This window comes from Leopardus geoffroyi, chromosome A1, assembly GCF_018350155.1.
Source record: "Leopardus geoffroyi isolate Oge1 chromosome A1, O.geoffroyi_Oge1_pat1.0, whole genome shotgun sequence".
Lineage (NCBI taxonomy): Eukaryota > Metazoa > Chordata > Mammalia > Carnivora > Felidae > Leopardus > Leopardus geoffroyi.
The window spans coordinates 14,183,853-14,209,811 of NC_059326.1; the positions used below are offsets into that span (position 1 = coordinate 14,183,853).

General features: G+C 35.2%; 1 protein-coding gene across 11 annotated transcripts in view; it reads left to right on the forward strand.

Annotated features, from left to right (window-relative positions):
• NBEA (neurobeachin) overlaps positions 1-25,959 on the forward strand; it is a 689,522-nt gene that overhangs the window by 329,535 nt on the left and 334,028 nt on the right. For all 11 annotated transcript variants that reach the window (XM_045473789.1, XM_045473805.1, XM_045473824.1 and 8 more), the window contains 2 exons: positions 628-689; positions 20,111-20,175. In XM_045473789.1, coding sequence (XP_045329745.1) covers positions 628-689; positions 20,111-20,175 — 127 coding nt within the window. The remainder of the gene's footprint in view (positions 1-627; positions 690-20,110; positions 20,176-25,959) is intronic.

The window sequence follows — 25,959 nt, forward strand, 5'->3', positions numbered from 1 at the left end:
ACATAGTAAGTGATCAATGAATAGTAGCCATTACTATGTACAAATTATATAACATTTCATTCTTTTCTCTACTGATGACTGTTCAGAGACTCTGGAAACACAACAGTGGAAGATTTTATAAACATAGCTTAATGTGATACTTGTGTGTGAAGTTCATTTTTTTTAAATATTTTAAAAACATTTAACAACTGACAACCGAGGGAGTGTTACTATTTGTAAATTATTTTAATTTTGTGTTTTTAGAAGAAAATTTAGGCAGATCTTCACTGATTATTGTTCTTTGTTCTAGAGACAGTCACATAGCAAATGTCTTTGGAATAAAAGTAGCTCTAACAAGCTCACCAGTTTCAATAACTACCCTGTACCTTGTTTAAATATGAGAAATGCCTTGACCAAATAAATAACCCAAGCATGAAGAAGTCAATTTTTTTAGTATTTTTTTTATAACTTCTTGAATATCTGAATGTTTTAAAATTGTCATAAAAACTATGTGAATGTTTCCATTTGTTTTATTTTAGGAGTTCTATTTTAAAGAAAGTTTTGATAAGTTAAAATCACGTAATTAATTAACTTGGAATGATGATTTCTACCATGGAGATTCATTGTTTCAACCTTTCTTCGTTGCAGGCCTCGTTTGTATGAAGTCCAGCACGTCTGTGGTTGAACTCGTTATGCTGCTTTGTTCTCAGGTAGGAAATCTCATTCACTGGATTGCATTAAACTCCATGAGGATTTTTAGTCATAGAATGCATATGCATATATTTGTATTTGTTTATATATATTTAAAACTTCCATCTCTTATAGATGACGAAAATAATTTATATTAAGATATTTTTATGTAGATGATCGTACTGTGTGAATATTGATATAGTCTCCCTCTCCCTTCTTCCACACACTTTAGCTATCTTATTCTTTCCCACCATCCCTATCCTTCTATTGTCTCCTATCTGGAAATATATATATATATATATATATATATATATATATATATATATATATTATATATATATGTGTGTGTGTGTGTGTGTGTGTAATTTGTTATAGATCTTTTGAAACCCTTCTTTACATGTCTCCATTTAAAAATGGTATAGTAGAATTTATAGTTTTGACATTTATTGTTAAATGATTTCTTCTATTAGATTAGAGATAATGAAAGCAAAGACTTTTCATACAACAGCGGAGTATAAAATACAGCTTATTAGTGAATGGCCTTTGATACAATACCTTGTGGCTTTCCTTTTTTTTTAAGGTAATTTGTATATTTCAGGATACATTCCAAAAATCTACTTGTGCTATTTATCTTTAATAATCAGATTCAAAAATACAATTTATAGTTTTGGGGTTTTCTTTCTTCTTAGCATTTATAAGAAATTAAAATACATGTATTACATTTTTCTAATAACTAAAATTAGGGACCCAGTGGTCTGTCTTATCAGCTCAGTCAAGTCTCCGAGTGATCCTGATTTTCATATAAATATTAAATATTTTGTATTATGAGAACAAGAAAAACAGCTTATGTGTATTTGTAATAAGTAGTTATTACATTTATCCCTAGTTTCCTCAATAGAAAGAAAAATACATCTAAACTCTTTCTAGTTACTGACCTTGAGGTCCATCTGAAGCTGCAGCTAACTCCCAAATAAACAACAATATGGCTTCAATATTTAAAGGATCACCTTTAAAATATTAGCAAAAACAAAACAACCAAGACTTACCTATTGATTTCCAGTCTTTAGGTTTATTTTCTTGAAGAATATATTCATAGGGAAACCATTAGGTCCATTTCTCCCTTTTCAGCCAGGAAGAATATGAAGAATAAAGAAAACAGCATCTCTGGCAGGAGTTCATTTGCAGGGCATTTGAAAATTGTTACCTATTGCCAGAGTCCTGAGTTCAAGAGACATTCGGAGAGATCCGGACCTTTTAGGTTCTTGATGATGCACATGTATTAAAAAAAGAAGAAGAAGAAAAAAAAAGCTTTTGTGGGAAAAAAAAAGTACCTTAAAATTCCTTCTTCTGTAGCTCTGGGTTTTACTGCAGTTCAGAGAAATAAAGAAGAATGTAGCATTAGGGTTTGTGTCTTTGATGGCCTCATCATCTAATCATAGGTTTAACATTACTCATTTGCTGGCTCCAGGAATTCCTGCCATTAAGGGCCCTAGAGATGAAACTTTGCCTCAGATATTGATTGAAAGGAAGAGTGAGAAATTTAAGCACTCTGTGCAGTGCACTTTCTTTCAGTGTTTCAGCAAAGCAATATTATAAACATGTCTCTCAGTTTGATTTTTAAGTTGAATTTTTTAAATAATTCAGAGTGTATTTAAATATTTCAAGTGGTTAATTGATTAAATATACTTCATTTAAGTGACTACAAAATGTATGTTTGTAAAAAATAGTTACCATCATTCTGTTATTTGTTAAACTGAAATGCTGCTTTCCATAAAATATTTTTAAAGAAATAATGAGTAATAATCTTACTTTAATACAGTTGAGGTGGGATGAGTTTATGATAATACTGTGAAATTAGCTTATGAAACCATCTTTATAGATCATTAATTTTTCCATGGATGTGTAAAATCTTGGTTTTAAGGACACTCACAAAAATAGGCATGCCTTTAAAATTTCTTTTAATCTGTCATTTTTCTCTACTACTCAAATTCAAGATGATCTATGTCCTGTTTTCATCCATTAGCAGGACAACCATAGCAGTAGCAGACTTCTGATAAAGGAAAATAATTACAGTTAATGATGCTCTGGAGCTTGCTGGGCCTAGCACTCTCCAAAGCTGGGTTCTCTTCTACAGGCCTTAATGCGTCTCTTGGACAATGGAGCTGATCCCTGTAGAATTAGCAAAGTTTGTAGGGCTGTCTTTGTGCCAGGGCAGTCCTGAGGAATCTTTAAAGCTACAGAGTTCTGAGTTGTCTTTTTGTTTTATCTTACAGTCAGCTTTTTATAAATATTTATGGCTCTATGTTGTTATGATTTATTATAAGTTTGATGGTAGTTATGTTATTAAAATTCCAACACAAATGGAATTTTTCTGTTTATTTATTTGCTTAGAATGTGTTTTTATTTTTCCAAATTTAGATAAACTATTGAAGGATAAAATTTTTTTTGGAGAGACTAGGTAGCTAAGGATTGAAAAAGGAAAAGAAAAGGCAATCTTTCTCTCAATATTTGTTTTTCTTTCATTTGTGACAACACATTAGTTACTTTAATTTTTATGCTTTTCATTTCGGAAATTTCATGTTAACAACTATTACTAAAGATATCAGTTTTTCTTTTCTTCTTATCTGAGCTCCTGAACAAACTTACTATTGCCACTGGTTTGTGTGCAAAATATGGTCTAAATTTACATGAGATCGTATTACAAGTGTCTGAAGGTACTTGTCAAGGATAATTCAGTTCATATGGACAGCCTTTTAAACTCCAAGGGACATGCCATCCAGTCTACTCCCCAGTGGAATTTTAGGTCTCTGTTGAGAACATATTTTTACTTTTAAGAAGCTATTAGCATTATCATTGTATTGCATTTATTGTTCCACAAATACCCAAATGTTTCTTACAATATTTTGCATAGCTTTCCTTCCCATGCATACCTGACGACACAAGAGTACATTTTAAGAATTAACTCTTTGTTCTTCTTCCCTTTCAATGTGTATTAAAGTTGCGCCTTAGTAGTATCTTTTTAAAAAGAATTGGTTTCTTGTCGTTTAGAAAGAAAATGAACTGAAATAAAATAAGTCAAATAATTAATATATTTTGTTTTAACAAAATCACTGCTTAATCAGTTAAATGTAGTGTTTCCTAGTGTTCTTCAGGATATCACAGGTCTGACACTGTCTTCTGTCAACTTTTTTTTTTAATGCTTTACAATTACATTTGTTTGAGGTGCTCTATGTCATTCTATATATGTACCTTAATTTTCTATTACATTATTCTGAGTGTATTGTGTTCTTTGATGAATAGCAGATTTAGTTTTCAAGTAAACTTTTTTAGGTACTATAATAGTTTCTAATTATTTCCAGATTTTTTTTTTTTAGGAAGTCTCCATCAGAGGTACTCCAGGAAAAATTGAGTGATGTTATCCCGTAGGATTTCTTTAAGTTTTTCTAAGCAAAGCTTAGCAGATGTCATTGCATTTTTCTGTGCCTTATCTTTCAATAGAAAACGTTTTATAAATTGAGAAACTTTTATGTAAAAAGTAATGTCTCTCAGTATTCAAGTACTTTCTGACTTGAAGTACTGATTAAGCAAAATGCATGCTTAGTAAATCATTTTTATTCTCATTAGAAATCCCAAAATGTATACGTAACATAAAATAGAAGTCAGCCTTGCAAGTTTCTTTAGAATCTGTGTATGAAGTTACTAACATGAATTATTTTGTGGTTTTGTTTGCCTTTTTTTTTCTAAATATTTCATATAGTTAAATAAAAAGGAAGTTAGTGACTTCACTGATGTGATCAAGGCTCAGACCCAGGACTTCTAAACACAGCACTTAACAAAAGAACCACAACTGAGGAACAATCTTCCTTTTTCAGATGATTTGGTATTTGAACTTTTAAAATTTTCATTTTTTCTCCAATTTGATACAGTTTATTCAGATGGTACAAAGGAAAAAGACATACTTTTCTTCCAACTGTAATAAACCAAAGATAGAGGTAAAAACACAGATGAGATGAATATGGAAAGCTAGTAGTGCATACTTGTTCATGAGTGCCCACTATTGAAAACATTTGGGGTGTCTATAGTAAGATGATAAATGTAAGAAAACTTGGGATGGACTAGATTTTTTTCAGTGTTTTTTTTTTTTTTGCGGGGGGGTGGGGAGCAGCAGAGAGAGGGAGACAGAATCCCAGGCCGGCTCTGTGTGCGGTCAGCACAGAGCCCAGCGTGGGGCTGGCTCTCACGAACCGTTGACTTCGTGACCTGAGCCGAAATCAAGAATCAGATGGTTAACAGACTCAGCCACCCAGTCACCCCTGGATTAGATTTTTTAAAAGCATCTTCAGAAATAGGAAATCCTAGTTTTCTGATGAAATTGTGTCACAATTATTTATTTAATGACTGTTTTTTTAATATTAGCCTTGTGCTGGTTACTGAAGATTTATTGGTAACATCCTTCCATTTCTTAATGTGGTCTGGTGTTATCTGCGAAACTTGCCTGTTATGTAGCTGAGTTTGAACTCAATGATGAGTAAAAAAATTGTAGTATGATATATTTTTTTAAAATTTTATTTATTTATTTGTATTTGAGAGAGAAAGAGTGCAAGCAGGGGAGGGCCAGAGAGAGGGGAAACACAGAATCTGAAGCTCTGGGCTCTGAGCTGTCAGCACAGAGCCCAATATGGGACCCAAACTCATGAAGCATGAGATCATGACCTGAGCCAAAGTCAGAAGCTTAACCAAGTGAGCCGCCCAGACTTAGAGCACACTCTAAGCCTTTTATGCTTTAGACCACACTCCAGCTTAGAGCTGTGACGTGCTTAGAGCACACTCCAGCCTCATTTTAAGTACATCAGAAATTAAGTAACCACACAATAGGTTTATTTGGGTTTAATTTGTCACGTAGGGAGTTACCCATTTCCAAGCAGTATATGAAACAATGTTTCCTCAAGGGTAGTTTTTAATATAAAATGTTATTGTATGTTAATAGCATAGAATTGAAGTCGATAAGAACTTTCTAACTTGTGATTAGTATTGAGTAGTTCCTGGTGTTTGCTTTTATAAGTTCTGCCTCAGCGTTTAGGAGAAATAAAGCCTCTGTTTCATTCCTGAATATCTCACAAATCCCTGCCTTTTTCTCTGGACAGTGCTTGGCCCCAATTTCTATCTGTGGCATAACACCCTCTCAAAGTTAAAGGGGCAAATTAGGCATTAAAGTTTTTTGAAATTGCCCAGAGCATACCCTCTTTCTCACCATAAAGTTTGTAATATGTCTTAAGTAGAAATAAAAGTTTAGCAGGAAATTGCACATGTGATGATGCATGAAGATTACTGTCAACCTGAGTCATAATAAAGTTATTAGAAAATATGGAGAAGATTTGTAGTAAAAATACAGACATTTGGAAAAGAAGTATTTCCATTTAATGTATCTTGGGGAGAATGCCTACTGCACAAATGCAACAGACTCAGTCTGTTATTTACCCAACTATTATGGCATCCCTCTATGAAAATTTAACCCAAGATTTAAAGAACATACAATTCAAATTACTTTTGATTATTTCCATGTGGTCTTTTATTATTGATTTCTTTTACTCAACTCCTAGAAAAGTTAGGAGGTATAATGAACATTGAGTCTATCACTTTTATGTCATAAAATATTTATTTTCCAAGCTACCTATAATATATGTAATTCTTGTGCATGATATAAATACTTTCATCCTTGTGTATTAATTAACTCATATCCAACTCAAATTGTAAACTGAAGAAAATGATGAATAAACAGAAGTTCTGAGCTCCGCTGTATGTAAATGGTAAAATATAAGAGAAACAACAGCCCTTTTTCTCATGTCTGAATTCTTATAATTTTACTAAAAACAGGACAAAAAGAAATCTGTAAGCCTTGTCCACCCATACAATAATCCTTGGGAGCTATAATTTCTGTAGGAGAGGAGAAAGAATATAGCATATTCTGAGGTAGACAGATTTCCCTGGGTCACTAATAGACCACCTCCCTGACCTAGAACCCCTTACCATACTTTGCCACAATATCCACCCCTTTCCTTTCTTTCTAGCTATTTTGGCATGTTTGTTTTCCCCCGTCTCTATTTTTCTATGTTTACGTTTTATAAATTCTTCAGACACATTACCGCAACTTTGAAAAATAGCAACAATAATGTGTATGCATTCCACAGTCCTACAACTATTACACATTCTCTTGATTTTAGGTGGTTTGTTTGTTGTTGTTGTTGTTTTACTTTTGTCCAATGTATACTTCAACATACTTTATTTTTAATAGCTATTATGTGATAAGTAATTGTGTCCTCTTTTACTTTCATTGTTTAAATAATTTCAGACTCACAGTAAGTTGCAAAAATAGTACCTAGAGTTCCACGTGCCCTTCCCACAGCATTATTCGCCCTTCACTGTTTTTTACATGCATTCATTTGTGCATGTGTATATAGATCAAAGCAATTTCATTTCTTGTAATGGTGTAACTACTGACATTATCAAACTACAGGATTATTAGTGTTACTTCATATCTTCCCAGTTAATTCAAACTTCTCTTTCATGAAGCTTTTCTTGTTCATGATTATGTGGTTCTAATCACTCCATCATTCCTTTTAGCATTTGAAATACATACATCTAGATAGTAAATACAGGTGCCTGTTTACATGTTTTAATTAAATGCTCTTACATTTGATACAGGCATGCTTTTCTTTATCCAGTTCACTGGAATTTCCTTTTGGATAAGTATTATGTTCAGTATTTCCTCTCTTTTCGAAGCATTCCATACAGCCAGTGGAAAAAATTAGTTATGTATAGTGTCATCAGTATATTTATTTAAAATCTATGGAGAGTATTTTAAATTATAGAATGTTTGAAATTATTCAAAAGGAGAGACTTCTTAAGGATGCTGCAAAGCCTTAAAGTCTTCCAAGGTTACTCTATGGCTGTTAATCCACTTCAATTACACTACAAATTTACCCCATAACAAAGTTCATTTTATATTTCTGTTCACCATTATGTCATCCATGCTTAGCAAACTGTCTAACACATAGTATATATATTTATTGTTACTTACTGAATTAATGCATGACTAGAAAGAAAACACAGTCCCCAAGATGATTTGATTGATACACTTCTATTGTGGTAAAACAGAAAGAACATAAAATGTGCTTTTTAACTATTTTTAAATGTGCAGTTCAGTTGCATTAATTACATTCACCGTGTTGGGTAGCCATTACCATTACTTATTTCCAAGAATTTTCAGCATCCCAAACAAAAACTCTGTGTCCATATCTCTCTCCCCCAGACTCTGGTACCTCTAATTCACTTTTTATCTTTATGATTTGCCTATTCTCAGTATTTTATATAAGTGGAATTCCTTTATGTCTGGTTTATTTCACTCAGCATAATGTTTTCAAGGTTCATTCATGTTGTAACGTATCTCAGAACTCCATTTTTTTTATGGTTGAATGATAAATACTCCATTCTATTTACAGACCCATGTTTTGTTTATCCATTAATCTGTTGATGGACACGTGGGTTGTTTATACCTACTTACTATTATGAATAATGCTGCCATGTTAACATTGGTCTACAAGTATCTATTTGAGTTTCTATTTTCAATTCTTTTAAGCATATACAATTCTTGAGTAGAATTGTTGAGTTGTGTGGTAATTCTGTTTAGCTTTTTGAGAAATTTCCAGTTTTCCAGGATGACTCACTTTTTCCATTTCCATGAGGAATCAACAAGTGTTCCAGTATCTCCATATCCTCTCTGACACTTGTTATTTTCTATTTTTGTTGTTGTTGTTTTAATGTGTTGCTGTTGTTTTAATTATGGTCATCCTAGTGAGTAAGAAGTGGTATTTCATTCTTGTTTTGATGTGCATTTTCCTAATGACTAATGATGTTGAGCATCTTTTCATGCATCTGTTGGCAATTTGTATCTTCTTTGGAGAAATGGCTATTCACATCCTTTTTCATTTCCTAATTGAGTTTTTTTTTGGGGGGGGTTGGTGTTTTTTTTTTTTTTTTTAACATTTATTCATTTTTGAGAGACAAAGAGAAAAAGAGCATGAGCAGGAGAAGGGCAGAGAAAGACACAGAATCTGAAGCAGGCTCCAGGCTCTGAGAAGTCAGCACAGAACCCAACGCAAGGCTCAAACCCACGAACCATGAAATCATGACCTGAGCCGACATCGGATGCTTAACCAACTGAGCCACCCCGGTGCCCCCTAATTGACGTTTTTTGTTTTTTTTGTTGTTTTTGGTTAAGTTTTAGGTGTTTTTTATTCTGGATATAAAATCCTTGTCAAGTATATGATTTGGAAATATTTTTTTCCTATTTTCTGGGTTATTTTCATTCTCTTGATACTGATTTTGGTACACAAAAGTTTTTAATCATGTCCACTTTGTCTATTTTTGTCCAATTGTTTCTTAAACTTTTGCTATCATATTTTAGACCCAAGGCCAAATCCAAGGTCATGCAGATTTTCCCCTATATTTTCCTCTAATAGTTTTAGTTCCTAAATTTAGGTCTTTGATCCATTTTGAGTTAATTTTTATATATAATGTGAAGTAGGGATTTAACTTCATTCTTTTGGATGTGGATATCCAGTTTTCCAAGTACCATTTATTGAGAGACCATTCTCTCTGAATGGTCTTGGTACCCTTGTTGAAAATCAATTAACTGTAGATGCCAAGATGATATCTAATTCAAAAGTAGTCCCTGGGGCACAGGGGTGGCTCAGTCATTGTGCGTCCAGCTTCGGCTTGGGTCACAATCTCATGGCTTGTGAGCTCAAGACCCGCATCGGGCTCTGTGCTGACAGCTTAGAGCCAGAAGCCTGCTTTGGATTCTGTGTCTTCCTCTGAGACTCTGCCTCTCTCCCACTTGCTCTCTGCCTGTCTCTCTCTCTCTCTGAAAAATAAATAAACATTAAAAAAATTAATATTATAATTCATAAGTAGTTCCTGTACATTAAAAGAAAAACAATTTTAGGATATTAGAAGGTTAAATGAAACTTCCCCTCACCTCATATTTTCACTACCCAGGAGTGATAACAGTTAATCATTGAATGAATAGTCATTCAAACTAGATTTCTATACATAAATGCAAAGTTACTTCTTTTGTTATTAGTGTAAGCAGAAACTGGTCTTATAGCAGTTATGGCTTATAAATTGCTTTCCCAGTTGGTACTCTAGAGAGCAGCACTGTGTGATAAAAATGTAATGTGAATCACGTACAATTAAAATTTTTCTAATTACCACATTTAAAAAGGTAAACAAGATAGGTGAGATTAATTTTAATAATATATTTTATTTAACCTAAATATCATTTCAACATGTGATCCATATAAAAATAATTAATGAACTATTTTACATGCCTGTTTTTATACTGTCTTTCAAATCAGATAGGTGTGTGTGTGTGTGTGTATGTGCGTGTGTCTGATATATATATGTGTGTATGTGTCTGTCTGTCATATGTGTATTTACTTGTAGACTCTTTTTTTTTATTGTTTTTAAATTATTTTGATGACCTTGTTACTACCCTGTGTTAATTATAATGACAAGAAAATTTTATTCACAAGTAACAGTTACTGAGGGAGCCAGGTTTAAAAGTCTTTGTTCTTGTTTAGAAGTCCAAACACCACACAAGTTTATCAATTATTTAAAATTAATCAGGTATGGGACACCTGGGTGAGTCAGTCAGTTAAGCATCTGACTCCTGATTTCAGCTCAGGTCATGATCTCACCCATATCAGGTTCTGCACTGACAGAGAGGAGTCTGCTTGGTACTCTCTCTCTCTCCCTCTTTCTCTGCCCCTCCCTGGCTCACATGAGCTCTCTGTCTCTCTCTTTCTCAAAAATAAATAAATATTTTTTAAAAAATTAATCAGGTATATAATTTATACTTAGAACACATATTAGTTCATCCAGCTACATTTCAAGTACTTCTAATAGCCACAGATGAGTATAGATGCTATATTGGTCTCCACAGCTCTTCCTCCCATATATGAATATCTATGCTTCTTTTTTTAATGTTAATATAGTCCAAAAATAGAACAAGTTGTTCCAGAATCCCAGAAATATTATAAGTCTTCAAGCAAATATCAGCGAATTGTGTGTAAAAAATTCTTAGAGTGGGTTAAAAATTATGATATCTAAGTCTCTACAACACTAACATTCTTGTACTGGCTTATACACCTATTGCTACGTGATTATTTATGAAAAATATAAACTAATGTAACTGTACATGATTGCACTTTATGCCAGTGAAGCACACCAGGGTCTTAGCATTCAAGATTTAACATTGAAAGTTCCTTCTATTCTTAAGTAGTAACATGGGTAACTGGCATAGTGTCATTTATTGTTTTGCCAGGGCATGAGTTGAGACCATGTGTGCTACTAATTTGGTATGTGGGAATGAATTCGCCAAGCAGTAACACAGCATCAACAGCTCAATACAGTGTGGTTGTTTTCTATTTACTCTGGAAAATAAGGCAATTTTATAATGAACTTTTGTTGTGGGATATAGTATGAGCCTAGTGGTAGTCACAAAACATAACTAAATACAAAGGTCTTGAAATGTACATCTTGAGAAATATCAAATGTCTATTGTATTATTAGGTTATTTATGAACATTTTTTTGAGAAGCTACGTATGTATAGTAGGCTAATAATACCCAGCACTTTTGTGCTGCAGTTGAGTACAGTCTAGAGCTCTTATGCTAATGGTATAATTTTCTTCATATTTATATTTTACTGTATACTCCTCCTAAGTTATGATGTTTTGAGAGTCAGTCTACTGATACACTGATTCTTAGCCCTAGAAAAATATGACATTCAAAGATGATCCTCAAAAAAGTGATCTCAACAGTATAGTATAACTTAAAAAATAGTAGTACATCTAGCCATGTCTCAGACACATGGTAAGCTCTCAGGAAACGAATTTTTCTGAACAAATATTTACCTTTGTAAATCATGGAAATTATAGAAGGATAGTCACTGTTATTTCATTGGTTATAGACCAGTACAGGATTTTGTTTTATTGTCAAATATTATTTTTATTTTGTTTTATTTCTTTAATGTTCATTAAAAAAATTTTTTTTAACGTTTATTTATTTTTGAGACAGAGAGAGACATAGCCTGAATGGGGGAGGGTCAGAGAGAGGGAGACACAGAATCTGAAACAGGCTCCAGGCTCTGAGCTGTCAGCACAGAGCCCGACGCGGGGCTCGAACTCACAGACTGCGAGATCATGACCTGAGTCGAAGTCGGATGCTTAACCCACTGAGCCACCCAGGCGCCCCTATTGTCAAGTTTTAAAAGTTATTATTCTATCAAACTAAAGTTCTTCAAAACCACATTAGTATTAAATCTTAAAGTGCATATTTGAATGTGATAAACCCTAACTTTTTTAATGTTGCATATGTTTTAAATTTAAATTTAATTTTTTTAAATTAAAAGCACAACTCTGAGAGTTTATTTAAAGAATCCTAGTCTAGCTTTTACCCTTTTCCTATCTAAATAGAAAATATGAAACATTTCCTCTATTTTCATATTTTTTTTAAGTTTATGTGTTTTGAGAGAGAGACAGGGAGAGAGAGAGAGACGTGGAGAGGTGCAGAGAGAGAGAATCTCAAGCAGTCTCCACATTGTCAGTGCAGAGCCCAATGCAAGGTTTCAACTCATGAACCGTGAGATCATGACCTGAGCCCAAACCAAGAGTCGAACACGTAACTGACTGAGCCACCCAAATCCTCCTATTTTTTTATTTAATAAAGTTATCATTTCTTGATATCTTTCTGATCGTTTCTAGTAGCATATGTTTTCTCACCAAGGAAGAAATATCTTCAGCAACTTACCATAACATATAAATGTGTTTGTTTATTGTATATATTTAGAGTTATAGAAAAAATACTGTTTAAAAAATATCTTATAAAACAACCTAGATTATTTTTCATTATAAATACAAACACAAGTATGTGTGTGTGTATGTGTGTGTACATATCTATCTATATATATGCATAAGAATATTTGTAATAAAAAGCGGTGTTAAATTTATTTACATAATTTAATGATCTACTAGGATCCTGGGAAACTTATACTTATTTATATTTACATTTACATTTATATTTATATTTATATTTATATTTATATTTATATGAAACACCAACTTTTAGTAACCAATTGGATCTATTTCCACATTGCCTAATGGTTTTTCTATGGCTGAATTTCATATCAATAATCTCTTTGAGATTGATTATTCATTTCTTATATCCGATTTTTCCTATAAGCTTTAGTAGGATGTTCATAAAAATAAGCAATGAAAATGAAAACAAATGATACATTGAATACTTGCATATTTATTTTCATTAGTTCATTTTTGTATTCATTGAAAACATTAGTTATATCTGGTTTTATTTATATACAGTATGTTTTTACTTCAATTCTCTTACTAATTTCTCCAACTTACTGCACAGAATTTATAAGCATACTTGTTATAATGAACGTTCACAAGGAAAATATTTGAGGCACATAACCTACATCTTTTCCTGGCAGTTAATGATAAGTAGACATTAAGGATATAAAAGCAAAAAAATCAATTCTGGAGTTCCTGAAGACAAGATTTCAACTTAACCCTCCTTTTTTTTACCATGAAATATTTTCAAAGATTTTGAGATGGATTGAGTCTCTAAGGACATTAAGTTGGTTCACCTAATTGTGTACAAAGCAAAAGGAAATGAGAAATGTGAATTGAGCTGACATAGAGGAGGAAAAACCGTTGGGGGGAAAAATATGTCCTGGGTCTGAGATTTCTACTAGGTCATCTAACTACCATGAAGTGATTGTTGAAGAGAACATAGGGATTTCATTGTCATCCTTCTGGAACCTATTTGTCTTCAAAGTGTTTAGTTTCAAAGGATCCTTAACTTGATATCCAATTCTCTGAAAAAGTCCTTCATCTTGAGGAAATTTTATGCATCCATATAGAAGAGTTAAAAAATTATGACAAAACTGTCTACAGACTTGGCATCTCTCTGCAGGCATTCAAACCCAGTTTAGTATGTTTCCCATGAAGACAAAAATTTGATGCCGATGTTTAATTTACACCTTTTCTTATAGATGTTCATTTTTTTCCAACTTGAATGAATGCATGTGTGCATGTTTTCTCAAATGGCAGAAAACTTTCTGGAATGATTCGTAGACACAATTTGAAAATATACTTTTTTCCTGTCATTGCCAAAAGATTGTCTTTGTTGAAATGACAATAGATTATTACCCCTTTGTATACATTCTCATGTGTCCGTTTCCCTTGTTTTAAGTAATTTCTCTAAGTCTACATGTCAGAGAGAATTGTTAGAAAGCTAGGACAGCGATTAAAGTGTCTTCCCTGTCCGGCTCTCACCCATCATCAACTCTCAATGTAGTTTATGCCTCAGCCATCACAACAAACACAGAGTTCCTCTCTATGCTAGGTACTCTACTTGTGAGCCTCTCAATATTTTACCTAGTTATTCTTTTGAAACTCCTAGAATCAGTTACATGGTAATGCACATTTAAGAAACACTTTTTAAAATGCAGAACCAAATGTGCATCAGTGTTAAAGAATAGGACCATTGCCTAGCCTCTATCATTACTCACATTTTTTTACACAGTCACTAGAAGTTAACGTTTGAGTCCTACAAAAATACCATGTGGGAGAATGAAATGCCATGTCAGAACTGGAAAGGACCTCAGTTATGGTGTTAGTTTAGGGATGTGAATACTTCAGTAATTATGGTGTAAGTTATGATGTAATTATGATACAATAATATACTATTTATGAGAAGGAAATTTGAATAAGTGAACAGTCTGAAGGAAAAAATATATATTACCTCATAACTAAATTACTCCACGCTGGCAAGTTAGGTACTTTGAGGTTTGTATTGTGCAGTCTTTTTGGGAGAGAGATGACCTAAGGCAGTGGTTGTCAACACTGAGTTTACATCAAAATAATTTGGGAAGCTTTAAAATGATACCAATGCCTGGACCCTGTCATTGGAGATTATTGTCTTATGATTGGTACTTTTTAACAACTCCCCCGTTGATTCTTCTGTACAGCCAGATTGAGAACCATACATTGAAGCGATACCCTTGATTTGGGAGGATTAAGTTCAGTTCGACAACAAAAGTACATTGAGTATGTACAGTATGCCAGGCATTTGTACTTAATATCCCAGGGCACCTGGGTGGTTCAGTCAGTTGAGCGTCCGACTTTGGCTCAGGTCGTGATCTCATAGTTCGTGAGTTCGAGCCCCACATTGGGCTCGCTCCTGTCCGTGTCGAGCCTGCATCAGATCCTCTGTCCCCTTCTCTCTGCCCCTTGCCTACTTACACTCTCTTTCTCTCAAAAATAAACATTAAAAAAAAAGATCCTCCCTTTCATTAACAAATTTATGATGTAATAGGGAGATATATGTGTGAGTATATTACTACAAAATATATTTCAGAGGGAATATTTTCTGATTAACGAAAGTATTAAGCAGTGAGAAAATAATGATCTAGGCTTGATCCCATTTCCAAAGTTTTAAGATTATCATTTCTTGTACACACTTTGGGATTTATTACATTACCAACATAAACTGTTGTTACAAGTTATACTTTTCTTGTAGAATACTTTTCCCTTCACATTCCAGTTTTTTCTTTGCACTTACACATGTCTGTTTACTATTCAGTACTGAGTATGATATTTTACTGAGGTTGTAAAGAGTTTGGAATTTTCAAAGATGCCCAAATAATTATTTGTACTATTTTTATAACTGTCATTCAGAAATTATTAAACGAGTTTTATTTTTTTTTTCAATGTTTATTTATTTTTGGGACAGAGAGAGACAGAGCATGAACAGGGGAGGGGCAGAGAGAGAGGGAGACACAGAATCGGAAACGGGCTCCAGGCTCTGAGCCATCAGCCCAGAGCCCGACGCGGGGCTCGAACTCACGGACCGCGAGATCGTGACCTGGCTGAAGTCGGACGCTCAACCGACTGCGCCACCTAGGCGCCCCATTACTAGGTTCTTTAAAGAGAGTGGATGAAAAGCAAATATTTATTTGTGCCTGTCTGAAAATGTGACTCATCTATCCTCATATGTTATTGATACTTTGGGTAGATATTGTGCCCTGAGTGTTCTCCATAACTGTGCAAGCATTTCCTTTTCTTCTCTTTTCTGGATTTGCTACTGAGAAGTTTAGTTTGATTCTTATTCTTGATTCTTTGTATTTTTTTTCCTGTTAGCCTTTTTCTTAACCCTCGTGTTAAGGAAAATGTTATGATGATGTGCCTTGCTAGGGGTTTTAAGTCATGTACTTTATTCCTGGGAGCAATTTTAAATTTATCTGATTTAAACTAAATCCTCTCTTCCATGGTCCCCATCCACTCTTTCTAGACTTCCTACTCAGTGGGCCTTTCAGTTGGAGAGCCTCCAGTTTCCTTATTTCTTTACTTTTGTTGGTGCTGTTACAGTTTTTGTATCCCTTTATCCTTTTGTTGGCACCTTATCTTTTTTTTCTGCTTTCTGGTGGGGAGATGTTTGCAACTTTGTCTTTTAAGCCTTCTTTTTTTGATGCTTGCAATGTCTTCACATCCCTTAACCGTGTAATTACAGACTCATTTTTCTGTTTCTTCCCTGCCTTTCATTTTCCAAGGTTTTTGTTGTTGTTGTTGTTGTTGTTGTGTTGTTGTTGTTGTTGTTGTTGTTCCTGGTATCTCTTTTGTACTCTTGTCTTGGCCTGGGTCTTTCTTGTCAAGTTGCCAACTCGAGATCATGGCTTCAACAGTGATAGTAGAAGTGTCGGCCGCGGCTCTTCCGCGAGCTCTAGCACCAGCTCCGGCACCTGTGGAGTTCGGGAGAGCAACTGAACAAGCTGTAGGGCCTCACACAGCTCTGGGACCCCTTCCAGCCCCAGAGCTGAAGGCAGTGCCCGCTCTAGAACTAGAAGCAGCTCCAGACCCGCTCCAGGACAGAGCTCGAGCCGGCCCCGGGGATAAAGGTAGTGCCATCGTGAACTGCAGCACTGGCTCCAGCAGCCGTTCCAGAGCCGGGGCCAGTTTCAGAACAGGTCCAAGCGGCGGCTCTGGAGCCACAGCAGCGTCTGCACCAGCTGCAGAGGTAGAGCTAGGGCTGGCTGCCGAGCTGCAGCCAGCTCCAACAGCAGCTCTTGCTCCCACTCCGCACTTCACGCCAGTTCCGGCTCTGGCTCCAGAGTCATGAGCAACTCCAGCTCCGGAGTCCTCTGCAGCACCAGTTTTCACACCAGGTCTGGCAACAGTGCGAGACTTAGAGTCAGCCCAGAACTAGAGCCAGTCCAACAACCAGCTCTCTCACTGCAGTCTGAGCATCAGCTCTAAAGCTGGATCTAGCTCCACACCGAATGCCAACTCTGGTACCATACCACCACTGGCATCACAGATAGAGTCAGCTGCAGAGGGAGAGCCCGCGTAGGCTCCAACTCCCGTGCCAGCCCCGGGCTACAGCCAGCGCCAGCTCTCGCTTTCCATCCCCTCCCTTGGGATGGCATCTTTTTGTCTTTTCTACTTCTCAATTTATATTGCGTATACTTTGGGGCGTGCTGTATTTTGCGTTTTACAAGTCACGTGCAATAAAACTTAAATTCTTGATCATCAAAAGGAGAATGATGGTAGTGATTAAAGGGTCTTGTTTGTATCTTTTTGTTTCGTTGAGCCCCAATGCAACCAGTGAATTATTTTCTTTTAAATAGTGCTATAATAACTTTGCTACTATTCTTAAATTTTGTTAGATATTTTCTTATCTCTGTTAACTGCTTCTTTTTCTGTTTTTTATTTGAAGTTTTTATTTATATTCCAGCTACTTAACATATGGTAAAATTGGTTTCAGAAGTAGAATTTAGTGATTCATCACTTACATACAACAGTCAGTGCTCATCACAAGTGCCCTCCTTAATACCCAACGCCTATGTAACTCACCCCCACACCTACCTCCCTCCATCAACCCTCAGTTTGTTCTCTCTAGTTAAGAGTCTCTTAGAGTTTGTTGGGGCAAACTGCATGGCTCAGTCGGTTGGGCATCCAACTCTTGATTTTGGCTCAGGTCATGATCTCATAGATGTGGGATTCAGCCCTGCATCAGGCTACGTGCTGAGCCTGCTTGGGATTCTCTCTTTCCCCCTCTCTCTGCCCCTCCCTCCCTCACTCACACTTTCTCTCTCTCAAAATAAATAAATAAACATTTTTTTAAAAGAGTCTCATGGTTTGCTTCTCTCTCCCCTTTTTCATTTTAGAAATGTGAATGATTCCCAAAACTCAGCCTAGGTCTTTTGATCCTCTTTCTGTTGATTCTTCTTTAGAGACGTGCCTCTGGTTTGCCTTAATCAATATTTTCATGTAAATAATCTCAAATTCCACATTCTATTTGATATACCATCATGATTCTCAATCCAACAAATATAAACTTAAGCAATCCTATGGTTTTCCTCAAATGTGTTCCATTCTCAAATATTTTCATGAGAATGCCACCATTCTTCCTGCCATTCATGTTAAACACTTAAGCCTTATATTCTTCCACAATGTTACTTTAGCCGTTAAATCCAGTTTCTCATCCAGCCCTGGCATCTCTTCTTTGTAATGTCTCTTGTTTTCCGTTCACCTGTTCGAAGTACCAGTGTAGGCCTCTATTGCTTCTCTTCCGGAAAGGCACATAAGACAGTCTTCTACCACTTTCTCTTCCTCAAAAATGTCAAATTACTCTTCTAAAACATATTTCTTGCATGAAGTCTTGCAGTGATATATTTTCAGTGTCTTTCTTCATCCTTTAAATTCTAATATCCTTAACTTGGCTAAGACTTATTTGTGCTGCTCCTCTATCAAAGATTGCAGATTAGTGTCTCATGGGCTGAGGCGTCTCACAGATATTTTTTGTTTGATCTTTGATCTGAACAGAGTTTTTAAAACATTTTACTCTGTGATCTTTTAGACACAGTATAATTTGGGATGCATATGTAATATCTGAATATGTACTTTGAAATATCTTCTTGAAAAATCCCATGCATGTTAAAGTTTATGCTGATAAAAGAGCCTTGGTGTACAAACAGTGTCATAAAGAAAATCATGTTTAAGAAGTTGTCTGTAAGAATTTATTCTTCAGAGTGTCATGGTTCTCGCTATGTAAGAATCAGTTTTCCCTTTAAGCTAATGCCACAATAAATGTCAAGTATTCCTGAGAAATTTCCACATTTTGTGGGATATCGGCTTGCAATAAATATAGTATATGTAATGGGAATATACAAAATACATAAAAGGATGATGGTAGAAGACATCTTATTAAAACATAGCAAAAAGAGTTCCCTGTAATTGTTCACAATAGAAATGACTGGAAAGTTTTAACAAGCTCTGTAAAGTGCAATAGTGGTCTTATCATTTAGATGAATTTTTGCTAAAGGTTATGTATGATGGCTAAAATACAGTGGCTTTGCTAAAACCACGTAGCCGACCATAGAGCCATTTAGGTCTTTATAAGATCATTATAGTCCCCAGGCTTCCATATCCCAAGTTGTTGATTCTCTCTCCTGGGGAAATGTAGGCTCATGATATGTTCTTCTTTAATTCCTCACAGATTGACTTACAGCAGAAAATACTTATACACCAAGTGTCTATGTTGGGGGACCGCATTTTTTCCCCAGCATGGGTGCAAAGCTCTAAAAAGGCAGTGTGATCAAGAGTAGAGAGAAGGGCCGACATAAAGACTGCTTTATGTGAAGCTGAATTTGTGGGGAGACAGGTGACTACCTCGGTGTGTAGCATTTTAGTAGTAGGAAAATCATGCAGAAAAATCTGGCTAGAAAATCTGGCTAGATGAGTGATGTGAGTGGTCAGTAGGGTTTTTTTTTTATATAAAATGTATTAACGAAGTGTTTATTTACAGTACTGTTGAAAAGGATATTACTTTTAATCCAAAAAAGTTGTAATTTTCCAGCTATATAAAAACCAAAAAAATAAAAAATCAGTCGACTAAACCAGGATCCATTGAAAAAAAATTGGTTAAAGCATATTCTAAATATGTCATAGGAAGAGTATAAAGTAAGCAATATACTTTCCTAATCCAGAAACACTGTATAACAATCAGAAATTTATAATGATTACACTGTGGAACTACCAAATTCACAAATATGTTCTCATCTAGATCAGCAAGGAGAGATTACATTTGGATATAGTATTAATGTTTTCTCCTTTTTTTTTTTTGTTTTTTTACAAATTCAGAAGAATTCATTTGTAAACTTTTTCCCTCTGTACTTTTCAGTCACTTGGAATGCACGTGTAAATAGAACATTTAATCTCCTGATCAATTTAAATATGTTGTATATAGTTCTGATTTTGTTTACGTGCTCATTTTTCTTATACTTGGTTTGGTTTCTCCTTTTAGGAATGGCAAAATTCTATTCAGAAGAATGCAGGACTTGCATTTATTGAACTCATCAATGAAGGAAGGTAATTAATTTTACAGTTTTTAGATAATTCGTCTGTGTACATTTTATTCCACTAGGCGACTGCTCTCCTACCATCTGTTCCAAAAATGGGTAAGAAAATATATTTTAGTTAAATAATTTATCATACAGGTAATTAATCTTCAAAGGAACAAAGTTTAAGATACTAATCATTTATTTGGGGGTAGGGGAAAGCATGTATGAAATAAAGGAACAGACTTTCTAAGGCTTTTGTGAGATGGAGCCTCATCTTAACTGGGTAGAAAAGTTGTGTAACACAGATCGAGTGAGCCACTCGGCAAGCCCATCTGCCACTCCATCTGTTTTCAAAGCCATGCTCGGCATTCACTCCCGCAGCCCATCTCCGTTCATGTGAGGGAGTTTTATCTGAACATATCATGTTGTCCGATATCCAACTGAAAATGGGAAGGATATTAATTATGGGAAGAAGAACAGTCAGGTCAGGAATTTATATGTACCATTGTTAAAATGAAGCTGTAAGTAAATTCATGTTTGAGCCCATCATTGTACTCATCACTTTATGATAAACAGTTGTTCACTGTGATTTTTCCAATACTTTATTGGCAGTGGATACATGAAGATAGATGTAACTGTCACCAGTTTGACATGTATAGCTTCTGTCAGCCAAAGACCTGCATCCTTTACAATTCTTTTCTATGATATAATATATTCATTGGAAAATAGTGACTGAATATTTGGCATAATCTATTTATTTCTTATTTGAAACTGGATTTAATTAAATTGATGATAAGGGGATAACACTGTATATAAAACTTCTCTCTATCAAAGGAGGTGTCATGAAAGGATATTTGACAAGATATTCCTTGAAAATTAATTTATATATGCTGTAGAAACCCATTTAAAAAATTAACTAGGGACACCTGGGTGGCTTAGTTGGTTGAGCATCTGATTCTTGATTTCGGCTCAGGTCATGATCCCAGGGTCGTATAATCAAGCCCTGTGTCAGGCTGCACACTCAGCATGAAGCCTGCTTTAGATTCTCTCTCTTTCTCCCTTCTTTCTCCCTCTCCCCTTCTCCCCAGCTCATGCTGTGTCTCTCGTTCAAAAAAAAAAAGAGATTAACTTCAATGCACTTTAGTATTACTTTTTTAGTATTAGTTTTTTCTCATCAGTTTATTATAATTAGAGACATAACCTCTTTTTATAGTAATTTATCTTATTCTATATTTCTCATTTACATTTTCCATGACTAAATTATTTTTAGTCATAGTAATACAACTCTAGAAGTTAAAATAAATTTTACATTTATTGCAAAGCAAAAGATACAGGAAAATACCAGTTTTCTTTTATAACATAAATACTAATTTTACATAATAATAACATACTTAGTTCTTATAAAACTTGGTTGTGATGAGAATTGGTAATAGTTATTATCCATCCTAAGGCAATGAAAAACATATAAAAACAAAAATTTGCCCAGACTATTCATTTTCATTTTAGTTATAGAAATCTTTCAAATCACACACATGCTAATTTTGCCAATTTGTTTCAACTGTGAAGTAAAAAACAAAAATTATCTTGTCATCAGTAACTCTGAAGACTTAATATAATTGGATCTTACTCACTTAAGATTATAGTTATTGTCTTAGGAAAGGAAAGAGTAGAAAATTTGCTCATATCAGAGGTTTTAGCTTCTGATACTGTTTTATTGCTCAGGGGTAGAGTTTGGAATTCATTTTGTTTTGTTTTAGGAAAAGAGTTAGATTTATAGAAAGCAGTTATAATTTTTTTAAATTTTAGTCCCTGAAAACCTTCCAAATGCCCATCATAATGTTCTTTGTGTCATTCTAGAATTTGTTTTCATTTTTCATACTAATTATTCCTCCAATAAAGAGGATTTTGAAACAAAAATTGAAACATGACTAGCTATAAATATGAAAGAACAGATCATGTGTACATTGATACAGCAAAAGTCTATTCAGTGCCTATACTACATACAAATACTATTACGGAGATGGGAATAGAGAAGTAAATGATACAAACATGGTTCTGAATTTTGGGGGAGAGACAAATATTAGAGGAATACACACAGTATTACAAGGGTGCTGTGATAGAGGTGATATAGGTATGAATACAAGTAAAAGACAAGGCATTTAATCTAGACTGAAGGGGTGTATTCCCCAGGTGGTAGGACTATCAGGGTTTTCAAACACTGTATCAAAGAAAAGCAAATACAATAGAACAAAGATAGCCTTTTCAACAAATGGTGCTGGACATCCACATGCAAAAAAATAATAATAAATCTAGACACAGACTTTATACCCTTCATAAAAATCACTCAAAGTAGATCAGAGATCTGAATGTAAAATGCAGAAGTATAAAACCCGTAGAAGATAACATAGGAGAAAATCTAGATGACCTTGCATTTGGTGATGACTTCTTAAATACAATACCAAAGACATGATCCATGAAGGAAAGAGTTGACAATCTGGACTTCATTAAAATTGAAAACTTCTGGGGGTGCCCGGGTGGCTCAGTCGGTTAAGTGTCCGACTCTGGCTCAGGTCATGATCTCATGGTTCATGAGTTCAAACACTACATCAGGCTGTCTGCCATCAACACAGAGCCCACTTTGAATCCTTTGTCCCCCTCTCTGTGCCCCTCCCCCACTTTCTTGTATGCTCACTCACTCTCTCTCAAAAATAAATAAACATTTAAAAACAATTAAAAACTTCTGTTAAAGTCAATGTCAAGAGAATGAAAAGACAAGCCATGGACTGGGAGAAAATACTTACAAAAGATACTTCTGATAAAGGATTGTTATCTAAAATAGCAAAGAATTCTTAAAACTCCACAATAAGAAAATAAACAATCCAGTTAAAAAATGAGCCAAAGACATTAACAGACACCTCACCAAAGAATATCTACATATGGCAAATAAGCTTAGAAAAAAGATGCCTGTCATCGTCAGGGAAATGCAAATCAAAACAACAGTGAATAGTACTACATACCTTTTAGCATGGCCAAAATCTGAAACATTGACACCACCAAATGCTGACAAGGATGTGGAGCAGCAGGAACTCTCATTCATTGGTGGTGAGAATACACAACGGTATAGCCACATTGCAAAACAGGTGGGTAGTGTTTTTTGTTTGTTTGTTTTTTTTTTTTTTTTTTATAAAACTAAACATATTCTTACTGTAGATCCAGCAGTCATTCTCCCTTGTATCTACTCAAAAGAGTTGAAAACATGTTTACATAAAAACATTCACACAGATATTTCTAGCCTCTTTATGCATAATTGCCAAAATTGGGAAGCAACCAAGATGTCTTTAGTAGATGAAGGGATAAACAGATACCCGTATATTTATGTGGTACATCCAGACAATAGGATATTTATTTTTTAGTGAAAAAATAAATGAGACAAGAAATGAGCTGTTGAGCCATGAAAAGATATGGAGAAACTTTAATTGCATAATACGAACTGGAAGAAGCAATCTGAAAAGGCTTCATACTATATGATTTCAACTATATGACTATATATGTCTCTAAGGAGAGAGTAAAAAGATTAGTAGTTGCCAGGAGTTAGGGAAGAGGAAGGCATAAATAAATAGGCAGAGCACAGAAGATTTTTAGGCCGGTGAAACTAGTCTGCTTGATACTCTAATAGTGGATACATGTCATTATACATTTGTCAAAACTCATAGAAGCTACCACACCAAGATGTAAACTATGGACCTTAGGTGATAAAGCTGTCTTAATGTAAGTTCATCATTTGTGACAAATGTACCACTCTGGTAGGGAATGGTGGTAATGAAGGAGATATGTGTGTGGGGAGGGGATATATGGGCATTCTCTGTATCTTCTGCTCAAGGTTGCTGTGAACCTAAAATTACTCTAAAAATAGTCTATAAAAAAAAAACCAAAAACAGGAGGTTCAAAATAAAAAGTGTATACAACTAGAATGCCAAAGATGGCATTGAGAACTGAGAGATGGTTAGAACATGGCTAGGTAAAAGAAGAAAAAAAAAAGAGGAATGAAATTCTGGACCAAGGGAATAATTTGATACCAAAGCCTGGAGGCAAGAGATAGTAAGACATGTTGCTGGACAGCTCTTTTTAATCAGCCAAAAGCTATGTAAGTGCCTGTTGTGTACCAGCCACATAGGCAAGGTCATCGCATCTTGGCAAGGGTGGCCGGCAAGGGTCGTGCCATGAAGGGTTTATAAGCTATGCTAAGGGTGCTATGATATAATTAAAGAGAGCTAGGCATAATCTACAGTGTAGCAAGTGGACTCTGGATTGAAACTAATCTGAGATTCAGAAATCTTGTTTAAGATGCTGGTATCATAGACTGACTAATAGTGGCTATGAGGAAGGAAGAAGTGGACACATTTAAAGTATCCTTTGGAAATTAAGTCTAGAGAAATGCTGATAGATTAGATTGTAAGAGGGAAAAGAAGGGATCAAACATAACTTGATTGCTGGCTTTAATAGCTGGATGGTTTATACTGTAAGTATAGTTTACTTGGAACAATAGAGAAGGAAGAATATGGGTTGGGTGGGACATAGTTTCACTTTTGGTTACACTGATTTTGTAGCGTCTGTGAAATTTCTGAGTGGAAATGTTGAATAGACATCTTGAATTTGCATCTCCAAAGAGACAGGTAGAATGGGGATTTGGATTTAGGAGTCCTGAGCTTATATGGTAAATGGTAGATAAGGATACAGATGTGATGCTCGGGGAACCTGTGTGGAAGGAGCAGAGAACATGATGCCATCCTTTTTGCTGCTGTTTCTGCTGGGAATCCTCTTTACCCACAGCTGTACATGATTGGCTGTTTTTTGTCATTTAGGAATCAGCTTAAATGTCACCCCCTCAGAGAGGCTCCCTTAACCATCTTATTGAGTTACCACACTTCCGTCATATGATTTTGTTTTAACATTTAGTAACACCATCTCAAATTATTTTCATTCTTTACGTCCATCTTCTTTACCAAAATGTACTTGGCCTTAAGAATTTGTGTCTTCTTCACTGATATATTCCTGGTTTCTGGAAAAATACCTAGCACATAGTTCACAATCACAAAAATTTATTGAAGGAATTAAGAAAAGAATGGGGAGTAGAATGTTTGAGAAGCAATGAGGGTCAACAAAAGAGGTTTTTTATTAAAATTTTTAATTTATTTTGAGAGAGAGGGAGAGAGAACGAAAAGAGAGAGAGAGAGAGAGAGAGAATCCCAAGTAGGCTCCACACCATCAGCACAGGGCTTGACATGGGGTTCGAACCCACGAACCATGATATCATGATCTGAGCTGAAACCAAGAGTCTGCCCTTTAACTGCTGAGCCACCCAGGCACCCCAGCAAGAGGGTTTTTAAGTTAGGATGAGAGGGACCACTGGATTCGGTGACAAGATGGTCGTGTTGGTTTCACCCACACATACACCGGTGAGTACCTGTGTGCTAAGGATGCTGCGTAGAGACCCAGGCCCTGCTGTAAGAGAGCTTACAGTCCAGTGGGGACAGCAGTCTTCTAATTACTGATATAATAAATATGCCAGAGTAGAGGGTACTGCGGGAGCAGATAATTAAGGGAATGACTTCTGAGAAAGCAGTGACTTAACTAGAGTACTGGGGTCAGGACCTCAGTTGTTTTGAGCTGAGGAGTGAGTGGGATGTGAGCATGGTCAGCAAGTACACACAACTCCGAGGAGTTTGGCCAAGAAGGGGAAAGATAGAGTGGTTGCTGCAGATGGGTTTTTTGGGTAGTGAGGGTATTTTTTGGAAGATCTTTCTTGCCCCTT